The 15,299-nt window shown below is 38.7% G+C and overlaps 4 protein-coding genes and 4 long non-coding RNA genes across 8 annotated transcripts; 4 read left to right on the top strand and 4 right to left on the bottom strand.

Moving 5' to 3' along the window:
* Positions 1-834: 834 nt before the first annotated feature.
* LOC124201622 lies at positions 835-1,603 on the top strand. The gene is made up of 3 exons (XR_006877615.1): positions 835-994; positions 1,067-1,449; positions 1,516-1,603. It is a non-coding gene; the product is annotated as an uncharacterized LOC124201622 (long non-coding RNA).
* Positions 1,604-1,977: 374 nt separating this feature from the next.
* LOC124201656 (sulfhydryl oxidase 1-like) lies at positions 1,978-2,678 on the bottom strand. Its single transcript, XM_046597819.1, has 3 exons — positions 2,466-2,678; positions 2,255-2,401; positions 1,978-2,192 (listed from the first exon to the last, which is right to left on the bottom strand). Exons 1-3 carry the CDS (start codon positions 2,578-2,580, stop codon positions 1,978-1,980), a joined length of 477 nt encoding a protein of 158 aa, XP_046453775.1. The 5' UTR covers positions 2,581-2,678.
* A 21-nt stretch (positions 2,679-2,699) lies between these two features.
* LOC124202514 lies at positions 2,700-3,936 on the top strand. Its single transcript, XR_006878200.1, has 3 exons — positions 2,700-3,064; positions 3,214-3,470; positions 3,531-3,936. It is a non-coding gene; the product is annotated as an uncharacterized LOC124202514 (long non-coding RNA).
* Positions 3,937-5,222: 1,286 nt separating this feature from the next.
* LOC124202534 lies at positions 5,223-6,131 on the bottom strand. The gene is made up of 3 exons (XR_006878213.1): positions 6,095-6,131; positions 5,689-5,945; positions 5,223-5,628 (listed from the first exon to the last, which is right to left on the bottom strand). It is a non-coding gene; the product is annotated as an uncharacterized LOC124202534 (long non-coding RNA).
* A 302-nt stretch (positions 6,132-6,433) lies between these two features.
* On the top strand, positions 6,434-9,019 carry LOC124202529 (sulfhydryl oxidase 1-like). Its single transcript, XM_046598885.1, has 5 exons — positions 6,434-6,693; positions 6,758-6,904; positions 6,967-7,222; positions 7,499-8,450; positions 8,526-9,019. Exons 1-5 carry the CDS (start codon positions 6,579-6,581, stop codon positions 8,910-8,912), a joined length of 1,857 nt encoding a protein of 618 aa, XP_046454841.1. The 5' UTR covers positions 6,434-6,578; the 3' UTR covers positions 8,913-9,019.
* On the bottom strand, positions 8,930-9,326 carry LOC124202535. The gene is made up of 2 exons (XR_006878214.1): positions 9,218-9,326; positions 8,930-9,120 (listed from the first exon to the last, which is right to left on the bottom strand). It is a non-coding gene; the product is annotated as an uncharacterized LOC124202535 (long non-coding RNA).
* A 28-nt stretch (positions 9,327-9,354) lies between these two features.
* On the top strand, positions 9,355-11,188 carry LOC124202530 (RNA polymerase II subunit B1 CTD phosphatase Rpap2-like). Its single transcript, XM_046598886.1, has 7 exons — positions 9,355-9,467; positions 9,538-9,655; positions 9,713-9,877; positions 9,940-10,064; positions 10,142-10,699; positions 10,763-10,912; positions 10,978-11,188. Exons 1-7 carry the CDS (start codon positions 9,409-9,411, stop codon positions 11,132-11,134), a joined length of 1,332 nt encoding a protein of 443 aa, XP_046454842.1. The 5' UTR covers positions 9,355-9,408; the 3' UTR covers positions 11,135-11,188.
* Positions 11,189-11,194: 6 nt separating this feature from the next.
* On the bottom strand, positions 11,195-15,222 carry LOC124202527 (dystroglycan 1-like). Its single transcript, XM_046598876.1, has 5 exons — positions 14,977-15,222; positions 14,336-14,641; positions 13,968-14,273; positions 13,405-13,608; positions 11,195-13,335 (listed from the first exon to the last, which is right to left on the bottom strand). The coding sequence occupies exons 1-5, from the start codon at positions 15,220-15,222 to the stop codon at positions 11,551-11,553; spliced, it is 2,847 nt and encodes a 948-aa protein (XP_046454832.1). The 3' UTR covers positions 11,195-11,550.
* Between the last annotated feature and the right edge of the window lie 77 nt (positions 15,223-15,299).

Raw genomic sequence — 15,299 nt, forward strand, 5'->3', positions numbered from 1 at the left:
GCTGCAATCCTGGTGCGTCTTAATCTGGAGAATTTCGTTAACAATGGACGGTTCAAATTTCTTTCTTTCGTGATGACCCTTGTAGCCAGTATTTCACTCATCTTATTGTCTACCAAAACTTTGATGCAAGAGGGTGAGCGTTATTATTTGGAATGAATTTTCAACATTTGAACTCAATTATTCATTTGTAAACCTTTAACCACTTTTGTCACTCTACGTACAATTTGTCCTAAACTTGTCTTCAACTTGTCTACGTAATAAAAATTTTTGAAACATAGCAGTACAAACTGGACTCAACCCAGTAACAAAAATTATTTATATTTAATATATACTCAATATTTTTAATTATCAATAAATATCCATAAACATAAAAATAGAATTCATTCAGAACCAAGATTTCAGCTTGAAGGCACGCAGCCGCTTCTAAAGCTTCTTGGACTTCGCTTCGCTCGTACAAACTACCGCCAGATTGTAGAGCCCTTCCGGAAGAGAGAAAGAAAAATCACCTCAGATTTTAATGGTTATCGTGAAGAAGGAGAAGAGACGCTCTCTATCTAGTGCTACGTTGCCTTCTAGCACGAGATAAAGCAGCAGGTTGCCGGTTTGCTTTCTTTATCACAAGATTTTTAAAAATTATTAATATTATTTATAGAACAATTTTATAGCTAATACATTGTGCAATAAAATTGTGAAATTAATTTTTAAAAAATCAGTGGCAATCCGTTTTACGAACAAAAAAAATTGTTTCACCCTCTTTTTGCCACTCCTCGCCATCTAGCGCTCGATCTGCAAGTTCAGCTAAAAACAAAAACAGTCTGACAGATTAGAAGTAAACCGCAAATAGCGCGGCCCTCCAAGCAATCGACGCTACCACCAAACTAACTCAAACCCCGATCCTCCTTGACATCTGGAACCTCCTCTTGGCTCTAAAAGCATCCGGCACTCAGACATACCTCACTTGGATCCCAAGCCACATCGGGATCACTGGAAGCGAGTTAAAAAAGTTCATTTCTTCTTTTTTTTTCGGGTAATGCGTATGACCGTGATTGTCTCTTGCTTTTAACAGATCAAACGACCTTACATTCATGTCAAGCCTCTTGAGCGCGGCCAGTTGAAGAATTGGAAATTGAGCACGGCCAGCAGCTAAGGATCGATACTCTTTTCGAGTGCTGCCTCATCGCTTGTGCTCTTTACGATGAGTACTGGTTGTTGTACGCTCAGCACCTAGAATCGCGATGGAACGATGAATTGGACAATCGTCCTCTGATTGAGAAACAGCTACGCAGCGTGTACCGACGAGCTTGCACCGTTCATGCTGTCTACGACAAGACGACGCTTTACCTTATGTGGTCCAATTTTGAAGTAAGGCCAGTTAGTTTTAGTTTAATTAATTCCAGTGTTGAAGAAATTTACCGAGCAGCAGATCGTTTAAAGCAGGAAGTTGGAAAAGTACGTGAATGACTGAAAATATGTTTGTTGCTCATATTAATAATTAACCCAAATTTAATCAAATAGGTATCAATCTTGGTCAATAACGCCGGTGTGGTTACGGGTAAAGCGCTACTTGAATGCTCCGATGAACTTATCCAGCGCACTTTTGACGTCAACATTTTGGCGCACTTCTGGGTAATTCAAATGTTAAACAATAACCACCTAGCGCTCGCGAAAGCAAAATTTCCCCCTCTTTGCCTTTAGGGTCTGTTGGGGTGGTCTCCCTCATAACGTCAGCCTACACCTATCGAGAGGGGGTGGTCACCCCAACAGACCCTAAAGGCAAAGAGGGGGAAATTTTGCTTTCGCGAGCGCTAGGTGGCTTACGGGATAAAGGCCGGCATGGCCAAAAAACGAAGAAATTTTTGGACATTTTTTCAAAATTTCAATCATTAATATCTCGGCTTCTAAGCCGAATATTTTAAAAACATTAAAATGGTTTGAAGAGACGGGCTATCTCATCATTTTAAACCAATTGGATTATTTTTAGGTGCAGCAGTTGACGAGAAAACTGCTGCACAAAAAACGAATGGCATCTACCTTTTTACCACCTGTCCTTGCTATGCCTAAATGACTGGCATCAGTAAATGCAGGGAAAAACTTTAGGGTTGGATAGCCCATTATTTCAAAATCTCTACACAAAGGAATATTTTCCTCCTTAGCACAATCCACTGCTCCCACTTTAATTACCTTTTCCCAACCTAAAAAGAATACAATATATTCAATTAAGGCTGTTAGTGTACATGATACAAAATTGAAATACCTTTTACATCATTGGCAAGCTGAATATAGGCAGGAGCAAAATCAATGCAATGCCCACACCAGCTACTATAAAATTCAACTAGCCAGGCATTACTGGTAGCTACAATAGTTGATTTAAAGTCAGCAATATTCATTTGGACGATAGGATCTTAACAAAAGAAGGACGAAGTTTAATCAATAGTTAAAAATATAAAAAATATTATCGAAAACACCTGAATCTTTATAAAGTACAGAATTGCTAAGTGGTATAGCATCAGCCACTGGATTAATAGAAGAAAGGACGAATCCCAAAAGTAAAAATAATAATTTCATGAATTTTGAACGCATTTTGGTCGTGTCATCTACATGACATTCACTAAATTCACATGCAGGAGAATTCTTCGACCTTTCCGAAGATGTAAACAAACTGCCGAAACTGGGAAAAAAGGTACACGTCAGACGTCAACTAAGCAACATGGTCTCCACGTACGTACGGGCATGTCCGTACCAAAATCCGTACCATTTCTAGCCTTCTCATTGGCTCACAGGCCTCAGAGGGACCAGCCCTTTTTTGTTTTGTTTGAGCGGACCCGTTTCCGTTCACAGATTCGTTTCAGTTTATTATCAACTTGTTTTTTATAATAAGAAGCCGAAACCTTTCCATTATTTGAACGGATTCGTTTCCGTTTCCATATCACGTTTTTAGTAAACAAACTATTTGCTTATTAGAATATTAACCGATTTTAATTGTGTTATTGAAAAGCAAATCAAACAAAATGTCGTCGCACAAGAATTAAGTGATCTGTTGAGAGATGCAAAAGGAGTGAAACAGGTTTGTTGTTAAAAATTTGACAGCTTATTTGTAGCCAACGATTTGATTCTCACAGAGCTTTTAAGTTATTAACTATTGTTGAGGAAAGAATTTAAATTTCTAATCTTAATCTGTTTAATTTCTATTCCTACAACTATTTCTTTGTCTAGCAAAAACTGAGAAAGTTAATTTCGTCAGGACACCCAGTGACCCAGAAGGAAGGGATTGTTTTGATATCAAAACAATTCAACCTTCCTGCAGTAAACTAAAGCCTGACAAGATTCATTTAAGAGGCTGATGGAAACAGAAATATTGTGTTAGAGACTTCTGTACCAAATCCATATGGAATTCACCTTTACAACCTACTTGAATAAGACGTTGAACAGAAGAACCTCATCTAGTCTCGTCATCACTCTCATCTGTGTTGGTAATTTAATGATCAAATTTATCTGTGACAACACTTCTGTAACCAGATCCCTTTCCTCAGGCTGCAGAGCTAAAGTTGGAATGTCTGTTGTTCAATCTCCAACGTGAAAGACCAGTCATTGGAGATTCTTTGAATTCAGACAATGTTCGAGTCAGAGCTCATAGATATCCTTTACCAGCAGCACTACTACAGATTATTGCAACGAAACAAAAGGCTGAAACAACTAAACAGATAATCTATTCATATTTCTTTATATCTTATTCTAATTGCTCATTCTTTTAAGTGTTTGTGAAATCAGGTGGACAGGCACAGGCTCCAGAATTATGTCTCACATGATATAATTGACTGGGCTTGCAACTTACATCAAACACTTCAAATTCATACTTCGGTTTATATTACTTTTAATTGAAACTTTTGTGTAATTTTAAAAGATGATGTATAGAATAAATTGTGCATCGAATAAAAACTGTCTTCACATATCCTTTATTCTCTTGCCTAAAAGCTCGGTCCTCCATACAAACACGGCAAGTTAATTAACTCATGCATGCTGCCTACAGCTATACAATCATGCTACAATCGTTGCTTTCAATTAGGCTCATAACAATCCTACTATTACCATAACAAATATAACATGAAGCTATAAAATATGTGTAGATTCCATCATAAGTTTTATTTTCGTGGATGTACTGTCCAACACTCAAATTTCCCACCATTAAAATGGCCTTCAGCTGCTAGAAGCTGATTGGGCGTTTCATTTTTGTTATTTTCTATAATAAATATAACGAATATAATTGATAATTATGCATCACTAGATGCACCGATTCATGAAGATTCTTAAAATCTAATTATTTTGCTTAAAACGTAAAGATAAATGCCCGTACGAGCATGCCAAAGTTTCGTGGTTTTGACTCATCTTCCCTTCCCCCAAATTTTATCAAAAATTTAAAAATTTAACTGCGACTTAATTATGAGTCGAAAGTTGGTAAATCTTACAGAAATGGATAGCTCTTGTCGAGATCTATCGATTTCTGATAAAATTTAAAGTGAAAAAATCCAACACAAAAAATTTTTGAAAGAGTTTCTACTTTTTCGTTTTTTCGGGTAGGTCGAGTATTGCGCCGAACCGCAAAAACGAAAAAGTAGAAACTCTTTTGAAAATTTTTTGTGTTGAATTTGTTCATTTCAAATTTTACAGAAATGGATAGATCTTGACGAGAGCTATCCATTTCTGTAAGATTTATTAAGTTTCGACGTATAATTAGGTCGCAATTAATGTTTTAAATTTTTGATAAAATTTGGGGGAAGGGAAGATGAGTCAAAACAACGAAACTTTGGCATGCTCGTACGGGCATTTATCTTTACCATTTAAGCAAAATAATTAGATTTTAAGAATCGTCGTGAACTAGTGCATCTACTGATGCATAATTATCAATTATACCTGTTATAAAAATTATAGAAAATATCAATTTTATAAACGCCCAATCAGCTTCTAGCAGCTGAAGGCCATTTTTAATGGTGGGAGATTTGAATGTTGGACATCACATACATGAAAAGAAACTAATACGGTGGAATCCACACATATTTCTTATATAGCTTGATAAGATATTCGTTATGGTAAACGGTATGCTTATTTTTATGAGCCTATATTAAAGAAACGATTGTAGAGTCGGAGGCATACGTTAATTCATTTATCGTGTTTGTATATATGGATGTATGGATGTCCGAGCTTTTAGACGCGAAAATATAGCAATATAATTCAATACACAATTTATTCAACATCTTTTGAAAATTTACATGAAATGAAAGTTTAAATTGAAAGTAGGCCTAATGAAATCAAAGTATTCGAAGTGCTTGGTATGCCTTGCCATTCAATCCTTTCAGCCCAATCAATGAGCAATAATTCTGAGGCCGGTCCACCTGAATCAGAATCACAAATAGTTTAAACAATGCATCATTAGAGTAAGATAAAAAGAAATATGATTAGATTCCCTTTAGTTGTTTCAGCCTTTTGTTTCGTTGCAATAATCTGTAGTAGTGCTGCTGGTAAAGGATATCTATGAGCTCTGACTCGAACATTGTCTGAATTCAAAGAATCTCCAATGACTGGTCTTTCACGTTGGAGATTGAACAACAGACATTCCAACTTTAGCTCTGCAGCCTGAGGAAAGGGATCTGGTTACAGAAGTGTTGTCACAGATAAATTTGATCATTAAATTACCAACACAGATGAGAGTGATGACGAGACTAGATGAGGTTCTTCTGTTCAACGTCTTATTCAAGTAGGTTGTAAAGGTGAATTCCATATGGATTTGGTACAGAAGTCTCTAACACAATATTTCTGTTTCCATCAGCCTCTTAAATGAATCTTGTCAGGCTTTAGTTTACTGCAGGAAGGTTGAATTGTTTTGATATCAAAACAATCCCTTCCTTCTGGGTCACTGGGTGTCCTGACGAAATTAACTTTCTCAGTTTTTGCTAGACAAAGAAATAGTTGTAGGAATAGAAATTAAACAGATTAAGATTAGAAATTTAAATTCTTTCCTCAACAATAGTTAATAACTTAAAAGCTCTGTGAGAATCAAATCGTTGGCTACAAATAAGCTGTCAAATTTTTAACAACAAACCTGTTTCACTCCTTTTGCATCTCTCAACAGATCACTTAATTCTTGTGCAACGACATTTTGTTTGATTTGCTTTTCAATAACACAATTAAAATCGGTTAATATTCTAATAAGCAAATAGTTTGTTTACTAAAAACGTGATATGGAAACGGAAACGAATCCGTTCAAATAATGGAAAGGTTTCGGCTTCTTATTATAAAAAACAAGTTGATAATAAACTGAAACGAATCTGTGAACGGAAACGGGTCCGCTCAAACAAAACAAAAAAGGGCTGGTCCCTCTGAGGCCTGTGAGCCAATGAGAAGGCTAGAAATGGTACGGATTTTGGTACGGACATGCCCGTACGTACGTGGAGACCATGTTGCTTAGTTGACGTCTGACGTGTACCTTTTTTCCCAGTTTCGGCAGTTTGTTTACATCTTCGGAAAGGTCGAAGAATTCTCCTGCATGTGAATTTAGTGAATGTCATGTAGATGACACGACCAAAATGCGTTCAAAATTCATGAAATTATTATTTTTACTTTTGGGATTCGTCCTTTCTTCTATTAATCCAGTGGCTGATGCTATACCACTTAGCAATTCTGTACTTTATAAAGATTCAGGTGTTTTCGATAATATTTTTTATATTTTTAACTATTGATTAAACTTCGTCCTTCTTTTGTTAAGATCCTATCGTCCAAATGAATATTGCTGACTTTAAATCAACTATTGTAGCTACCAGTAATGCCTGGCTAGTTGAATTTTATAGTAGCTGGTGTGGGCATTGCATTGATTTTGCTCCTGCCTATATTCAGCTTGCCAATGATGTAAAAGGTATTTCAATTTTGTATCATGTACACTAACAGCCTTAATTGAATATATTGTATTCTTTTTAGGTTGGGAAAAGGTAATTAAAGTGGGAGCAGTGGATTGTGCTAAGGAGGAAAATATTCCTTTGTGTAGAGATTTTGAAATAATGGGCTATCCAACCCTAAAGTTTTTCCCTGCATTTACTGATGCCAGTCATTTAGGCATAGCAAGGACAGGTGGTAAAAAGGTAGATGCCATTCGAAATAGCATGATTGACTTCATTGAGCAACAGTTTGCAGAGAAAAAAGCTCCTCCACATTGGCCAGTATTAGGTTCACTTCAGTAAGTGTCACTGATTTTTATTCAAACTTAAATATTGACTTTCATTATTTGTGTTCTCCACTTTCTCCCCACTTTTGATTTGAATGGGCAGAATAAAATATGCATACTGAGACTGTGCATTGTGATAAAGGGCCAGAGTAAAAATTGTAAAGAAAAAATTTTTTCAGATCTCTTTTTCTCTCATACTTAATTTTCTTTTCCCACTATTATAAAATAATACTCTAATTGATAGTGTCTACATACTAAATATTCTCAATTTTGTACATTTATCTGTAGAAACGAAACATTGGAGGATTTGTGGAATCACTACAACAACAACGAAATTATTCTACTTTTTGAAACGATAGACAACAGCAAATATTGGTCAAGAGAAGCTATAATGGATGCTCATCAATATGCTCCACACTACCCGCCAATACGACGAGTGAATGCAACCCACAAAGATTTGGTCACGAAGTACAACGTCCAAACCTTGCCTGCCTTTGTTTTTCTTGAACGAACGGGCAAGTCAGAACTGTATCAGATTCAACCCGATCGAGATTACATGAAAAAAATTATGCGAAAATTCTTCGACTCGGAGAACGAAGAAGGTTCGTTAGCTATTGCTAATATTCCGAAGCCCGTTCACACTCAAGAACCCCATGCCATACACACAAATGTCAAAGCTGCCAAAGACCAAGTTTACATGGCTGATTTAGAAGGAGCTCTGTTGTACGCATTCGGTCACGAAGTCAGTGTTCATAAGCTTATTGTTGGCAAAGAGTTAGCCGCCCTAAAACAACTGATCAATGTACTTGACCAATACTTTCCTGGTCGTCCTGAAATGAAAGAGACTATTCATTCCATTAGACGTAATCTGGAAGGGTACAAGAAACAAATTCGAGGAGAAGAGTTTTCCAAATTATGGCGTGACGCTCTTAATGGTAGAGAAACAAATCAAGAATGGGTTGGATGTCGTGGAAGCCGACCTAATCTGCGGGGGTACCCGTGCTCCTTATGGACAACTTTTCATACTCTGACAGTGAATTACGCTTTAAAGCAATCTGATGATACTTCAAATGAACCTAATCTTATACTGCAAGCGATGAAGGGTTTTATCAAATACTTTTTTGGATGTGCCCATTGTTCTAATCATTTCGTTGACATGGCCGAAGATGAAGTAGATCCCATCGAATCAGTAAAATCACCAAGACAAGCCGTTCTTTGGTTATGGGCGGCCCATAACAAGGTATTATACGTACATGTTATACTTATCGCTATCAATATTAACTAATTTTGTTTCGTGTCTATCCGTGACTTAAAGGTAAATCGAAGAATCGCCAGTGATGCCAGCGAGGATCCAAAAGCACCCAAAATTCAGTTTCCTGCACCGAATAACTGCCCTGATTGTCGACCAAACGGTGTTGAAAGGGAAGAAGCTGTGTACGACTACTTGATAAAGCTTTACCACCCTGACCATGTTAGCTCGGTTGGGCTTCTTATAGAAAGAAATCCAGCGCACTCGGGTAGTTCTAGGGTTCAGTCTCTTCCGCTTGGTACCCTATCATTTACTGGATATGACATAAGCCTTTGTGCCGCTATTTACCTGGTCTCTTCGCTTATTTTAATGCTTGTTCTCTGCCGTATACTGGTCAAAAGACGTCGCTACGTTCGTAAGCAGGTTTACGATGTATGCGGTAAACTCATGTGAGTGTCTTTTTGTTAAGATTTTTCTTCTATTTTATACAGTACTTTGACCCACAAAAATTTGCCAATTTTTATTGATAGGGGGAATCAATACAATGAGTGCTATTTGAAGGAACATATTTTAATCTAATTAAACCATTTCCATATTTGCTGTAAACAGTTCTGCGAGTTCCATATGTGAAAAGATTTGTTCTAGCCCATTTTCGAGCTTGCTGTAAAAGAAATAATTTTTTTACAATCTAAAATAAATTGCTCATTTTTAAAAGGTCTAGGGTCGTTTTCACTTAGTTAAATTAAAATAAAACCTACTTGAAACAGATCCAGAGATTTATCACAATAACGCCGTTTTATTGGATGTAAAATCTCAAATGAGACTGATTTTTTTATCAAAAAAAAACGCATGATTATTATGTTAGTTTTTTGTTGTATTTTGCTTCGTTGTCTTGGCAACCTTTATTTCGTGAACATTGTGTTGATTCAAAATTTTTCGTCAGCTAGAAATGGCGGCTGTCAATAAACCGAACCAACCACGAACTTCTAAGGAAACTTTACTGGGAAAGTATTAACAAGTCTTCGTTGTGGTTTAATTAATTTCGTGAGTGTAAAGCCTACTTGTGTTTATAATTCAGGCGAGCTGCTGTAGAAGCTGCCTTTCGAAAAAAAAAGGAATCGGAACGTAGAGCCCTAGGTCTGGTTGAGCATATGGTGGAGAATTCGGCTGTTGACACACAGTGGCTTGCAGATAATGTAAGTCAGTAGTAAGTTTTACATCTAAAACAATGCTGTTAAATGTTCTCTGTGAAGGCCAAATTCATCAATCCTCAATATTATCAAGATACAATTGAAGAAAGAGCTATTGCCAAACAGTGTGGCTTCCCGGTATGTCATAATCTCATAGAAAAAGAATTGAAGCAAAAGTATCGCATTGATTCAAAAACAAAGAAAGTCTTTGATGTTACTCAACGAAAGGTAGTTATTTTCAAAAAATCTACTGATGAATTAATTTACCCTGGCAAATCTTTGTTTTCTAGAACTTCTGCAGTGATGTTTGTTTTTCTGCTTCAAACCATTTCAAAGACCAGTTGCTAACCAGCCCACTATGGATGAGGCATAAAGAAAAAATCCCTAGATTTGAAATCAATCATACACCAAAGAAGTAATGTGCCCTTGTGTGACTTCATACCTTATTCTTAATTTATATTACCTAAAATGTCTTATCTGGTGTTGATGTAGGAGTCTAAAGGGAGATGAATTTGTTTTAATTGCTGTTGCTGTTCCTGATGAGGAAAACAATACTGAAGAAGATGTGGAAGTTATTAAAGAAAAAACAGCATTGAAGCCGAAAACCCAAAGGAAAATTGTCTCAGAGCCAGTGGTTAATCCCTGTAAATTGGTTTCGAAAATCGTACAGCAATGGTTTACGATGAGAACGTTCAAGTGGATTCGTAACGTTAAAGAGGAATTCATAGACAATGGCGTTGATTCCATCCAAGAAAAGTTGCTTCAAATGAATATCAATAACCCAAATGTTAAAGAAGAAGGAATAAATCTTCCAAGGAGGCAGTTCCAACCGCAAACTGAAGATCAGCATTCTCTCAAACAGTTTCGTGCCTTCTTAGCAGGGAAGACGAAATACGCAGTCGAAAAAGATGACTGTTCAATCATCAAAGATAATACAGGGGACGTTATTGAAAATAAAGAAGAAACTGTTTCAATTATCATTCCTTTGGCTAATGTCTCAGCTCAAAAAAACCTCCGCAAAAAGATTGTCATGGATTACGTCGAGAAAGGGTATTAGTCTGTCTTCTCACATTCATATTAGTTGCTGACGATATTTCTTTTTTTCCAATATAGTTTCCCGCAATTGACGACCATAACGGGTCTCGAGTTTCGTCGATATCAGCGTGATCTGATACAACTTGTATCAACTTTCAGTTTGACAGCCGACACTATTACGTTCCGATCACATGAAATACCTTTCTTGTGCTTCATCCTAATCACATGGTATGCCTGATTTTTTTTAATTGTTTTTATTTAAATTCTAAACTTATTTTTTATAATTTTTCTAGCTTAGCGACGAGAGATTCTGAAGTTAAAGATAGGCTAACGCGTGAGCCAGTAAAAACTGAAGTGTCGTCTTTTCTGGCTGATTACGAAAGAACTATGGAACAGTTGGAAGAATATGTGATTGATCTATGTAACCCTTTTGAAAATTCGCCGAATTAAACTCATATTTGCAAAATTCGGTATATGTGTGAATATGAAATTGCGTGAAACGAATCAAAGCTCTTTTTCTGTTTTATATTTACTTGTGACTTTGTGGAGGATCTACAAAGACTTGCTGATGTAATGGCAAAATAGTGTCTACAGAAGTTCTTTGTTTTTAGGTGAAGAAAAAAGCTTGCACTAACTTTAAAAAAGAAACAAAATGGTGGGACTGATATTAGCTGCGCAACAAGGAAATCGAGTAAAGAGACAAGAGATTTAACACATTTCGTTAGAGTAACACATACGTTCAGTTCAAGGAGCAAAAAATCTAGTTTAAATTGTAAGAGTCTATCTAGATTGTTGTTAGAAGGATCGAAAAAGAAAGAAGAAACAATAAAGAAAAATAATAGAGTTCTGGCAGTCAATACGCAATATTAGGGTGGAACATAAGGAGGTGGTTTTCGATAAGCTGGGGTGGCTTTGGGTCGCGAGTATCGTGACGAGGAATCGCGACCAGCCGACAGGGGAGGTGGCGGTTGATAAAGACTGTTTGGCTCCTCTTCCGCATCGTCCGACGGTGTACGGAGCAAGTCATGCTGCTCGGCTGCTTTGTGCGATGCATAGGGGCTAGCTGAGGAGCGCACCTTATGGTAATCGGGTGGCTGGGACGGTTTCTCCTCTTTGAGAATAACAGGTGCTTTGGCCGGATGACGACCACTTGGTCGCTCTTCTAATTCCTCGGCGAATATGATTGGAATACCTTTCGAGACAAAACTGCGCCGCTCTTCCAGGCCCAGCTTTCCTGTTCGTCTGCGACGGTAAAGAATGCACGCAATTACGGCAGCAAGCAACAGCATCACCGTGATAATGATGCCCGGAACGATGAATGTTAGTAGGTAATCGTCAGACCACGCATCGTCAGTAGACTGCCCGTCTACGCCTTCGGTTTTCCCATCGTCGGCACCCGGCGCGAAGGTTGGCGTATGCTGTCCGACACAGTTGCCCAGCGGAGACACTTGTGCAGACGAAGGTTGAAAATCGGCAGCTACGAGAATTTCTGTGCTTCTCTGGGTCAGTTTTCCTTCGTCATCCATCAGCATACGGCGAAGATTTTCTATCACCGAATTGGGCGGGCATTCCGTGCCAATCAAAGTGGCGTTGCTCCAAGTCACTACTGTAGAGCCAGAGGTAAATGATCGAATGATAATATTACTGTGATTGGGGTCATTGAATATCTGAGCCAATGCTTCGATTAACCGGACTTTACGACTAGCCTTGCCCATTAGAGTATCATAGTTATCGTCAATGGTGAGTGAAAATTCAACCAACGGTTGATCTTCAGGTTTTTTTGATCTTTCTTTGACAACCACGACTAGTCCGTCAGATTCGACAGCTCCAGAGCTATCCGTGCACAACAGTTGGTATTCTTCACTGCCGACATCGTTGTCCAGCGGCAGGCCGTAGAATTCTTGATTGGGCGAGTCGAATTGAAGCCAGTTGCGTGAATCTAATGGTTGGCGATTCATATTTTGTAAGGACAATTTGAGCATCCGTGTATCGCCGTCTTCTTCGTCGTGAAACGTGTCAGCTGGGACTGGATAACGGAAGAGTACACCTACTTCAGCGCTCAAGTGGTCCACTTGGTTGCGTGTTGTAGGCGCTTGATTCATTTTGCTCGATGGTTTAGTCTCTTTTTGTGGAATGCTCGGCGGTGGATTTACTGGTAATGGTTGACAAATACCGTCAAGTTCAACGCTACCTAATGTGACACTCAGCTGCGGGGCTAATTCGGTATCTAACTGATCAGTCACCTGATCAGCTACCCGATTATAAATCAGATCAAAAGATTCATGAATTTCGTCTTCAGGACAGTGCGTGCGAGGAAGAGACTCGTTAGACCACGTGAACGTAAAGGCGTTGCCATTCTTAACGGTGCCATTGATGCGGCGCACTACTATAAAATCTTCTTTGTCACCAACTGTTCTAGATAAGCCAGCTACTGTTTTGAGCATCCAGTAGACCTGGGGTAAGGTCTCTTCATCTTCCGAGAATTCGGGTTCTAGCTGCAAGGTAAATTGGTGATGGAACGCTCTTTCAGAAGGATGTTGACGCACTTGGATCTCAGCCCCCTCTGTAACTGTCAAATTGGCTGAATTTCGTGCCTGCACCAAAAACGAGTACTTGCCGATATCATCGGCTAAAGGCAACCCGTAAATCTCCTGTTATACGAGAAATAATTAATTAATCAGTAACATGACGTTTGAGGAAAAAAAAACTAGGGAAATTACCCGCTTGGTTGCATTAAATCCAATCCAAGTTATTCCGTCGAGCGGCTTTCCATCTTCAGAAAGCAACTCCAAGTGCAAATTGGCCGAGCTGCCATCCACGGGATCAGAAAAAGTTGTAACTGGAATTACAAACCGGAACACTTTGCCAGCTGTAGCCGGAATTTTTGGTATGCGCATGGTCACTGTAGGAGGAATCGGTGAATTCTATAAACACAAGAAAGGAATCCATTAAACGACGATCATGCAAGAACAAAAAATGTTTTTGGCACATTTAACCGTAAAGCAATTTTTAACGGATACGCAGCATCGACTGGGCAGCACCTTAGCCTTAGGGAATCATTGTTTAGTAATTTTTTTCTCTCTTTTACAACACATGTTGCTTCTTTAAAGGAGGGTAGTCCCTAGAGCGTAACAGGCACAATACCATAACGAAAGAAGGGGCATTGGACACAATGTAACAGCTCAACCGGAACAGAAACCCTATATCTTCTCAACTTGACTGCGATATCCGATCCGACTCTATTGCGCCCGCTAGGGAAACGAAAATATTAAAGTTGACAAACCTTTGCTGTCTCTTCGTCATAATCAGAAATTGAATTAGGCCCCAAAAATTCGAGATCATCCGTCAGCGGCGGAGTTTCTTCGGAGGACTGTGTTTCTTCAATCCGATCAAACAATGAACTATTGCTATAATCATCGAGCACGCGAACGGTAGTCCCTTCCATAACCTGGACGGGAGTCGGTTCGATTTGTCGATTAAGGGTCGGTTCAATGGCAGTCATCCTATTAGCAGGATTGGTCGGATTCTTATTTTTGGGTTTCGTGCTAGGAATGGGTTCCATCACAGGGGTAGCTAAAACGGAAGGACCCTAAGAAATAAAAGGGGTTTAAACAAAAGCAATCGACCGTATAAAAAGTGATAAGGAAATACGTTAAAAAGTGGTGTGGTTGGAGAGATAACGACAGGCTTATTAGGTGATAAGTTTTCTTCATTTACATCCGGTTCCACATCGTCTGATTCCGAATAATCATCAATGAGTGAACCTGATCCTTCATTTGCATCATCGTCGTCCATAATCTGCCGACGCACTCTAATAGTGAAGACTTCCCTAGCTGGGCCATCGACTCGAACAGCCCAGTCACCGGCATCCGAGGAAGATGGCTGGCCACGGACGGTCTGACTAGTGGCGTCATAAACAATCCAAGGTGGAAGAGGTTTACCATCGCGTCCGGTGACCTGTGGGAAAAAAACAAACATCAAAACAAAGAACAAAAATAAATAACGAACTTTGAAAAATAAAAACATTCTAGGAACGACTCCGACGATTCCACTAAAGATAAACGGACATGTCGCAATCATTAGCATATCAAATGTCTTGCAATTACACAGATATCCTCTTGGGTGGGTGGGGGAGTTGAGAAGGGGTAGGGGTCATGACATGGGATAGTCATCCAATAGCAACATGATAACATCCTTCCATTGAAATGGTGCCAATGCTTTTCATGCAACTCTAAACCACCTCCCTACTTCCGTCAAGAAAATTCTGAACATTTGTTTAGTGTTGCAATCACCTCAGCCATAGAAGTCTGCGATGGTAGATTTATGATGAATGGTTTGCCGGCTTCAACAGTGACATCAGGAATATTCTTATGGTCTTGCAGTTGTAAATCCTGCTGATGATGGTTCAGCTGAGCAGGAATATCAAGCCTATTTAGAACTGGATTTCGAACAGGTTCCATATTAAAGCTGCCTTGGACTGAGCAAAAGGCACTCAGCAGAAAGAAAATCCACGGATTGGGCATTTTTGTTGACAGCATGAGAAAGTGTGAGTTGGTTCAAGGAAACTTCAACAATCTATGCCAGCAGCTGCAGCATCTACAAAAACAAAGGTAAT

The sequence above is a fragment of the Daphnia pulex genome, chromosome 9 (assembly GCF_021134715.1).
Source record: "Daphnia pulex isolate KAP4 chromosome 9, ASM2113471v1".
NCBI lineage: Eukaryota > Metazoa > Arthropoda > Branchiopoda > Diplostraca > Daphniidae > Daphnia > Daphnia pulex.

What these genes read in the sequence shown, in the direction of transcription:
- LOC124201656 (XM_046597819.1), bottom strand. Translation starts at nt 2,580, where the DNA reads ATGCGTTCAAAATTCATGAAATTATTATTTTTACTTTTGGGATTCGTC. An exon ending in TGTACTTTATAAAGATTCAG is followed by an intron (nt 2,402 to 2,465) that starts GTGTTTTCGATA and finishes TCTTTTGTTAAG; the next exon opens with ATCCTATCGTCCAAATGAAT. An exon ending in GCTTGCCAATGATGTAAAAG is followed by an intron (nt 2,193 to 2,254) that starts GTATTTCAATTT and finishes TATTCTTTTTAG; the next exon opens with GTTGGGAAAAGGTAATTAAA.
- LOC124202529 (XM_046598885.1), top strand. Translation starts at nt 6,579, where the DNA reads ATGCGTTCAAAATTCATGAAATTATTATTTTTACTTTTGGGATTCGTC. An exon ending in GCTTGCCAATGATGTAAAAG is followed by an intron (nt 6,905 to 6,966) that starts GTATTTCAATTT and finishes TATTCTTTTTAG; the next exon opens with GTTGGGAAAAGGTAATTAAA. An exon ending in TATGGGCGGCCCATAACAAG is followed by an intron (nt 8,451 to 8,525) that starts GTATTATACGTA and finishes CGTGACTTAAAG; the next exon opens with GTAAATCGAAGAATCGCCAG.
- LOC124202530 (XM_046598886.1), top strand. Translation starts at nt 9,409, where the DNA reads ATGGCGGCTGTCAATAAACCGAACCAACCACGAACTTCTAAGGAAACT. An exon ending in AAGGAAACTTTACTGGGAAA is followed by an intron (nt 9,468 to 9,537) that starts GTATTAACAAGT and finishes TTTATAATTCAG; the next exon opens with GCGAGCTGCTGTAGAAGCTG. An exon ending in TGCTTCATCCTAATCACATG is followed by an intron (nt 10,913 to 10,977) that starts GTATGCCTGATT and finishes TAATTTTTCTAG; the next exon opens with CTTAGCGACGAGAGATTCTG.
- LOC124202527 (XM_046598876.1), bottom strand. Translation starts at nt 15,222, where the DNA reads ATGCTGTCAACAAAAATGCCCAATCCGTGGATTTTCTTTCTGCTGAGT. An exon ending in CGCAGACTTCTATGGCTGAG is followed by an intron (nt 14,642 to 14,976) that starts GTGATTGCAACA and finishes TTTTTCCCACAG; the next exon opens with GTCACCGGACGCGATGGTAA. An exon ending in CAACCACACCACTTTTTAAC is followed by an intron (nt 14,274 to 14,335) that starts GTATTTCCTTAT and finishes TTTATTTCTTAG; the next exon opens with GGTCCTTCCGTTTTAGCTAC.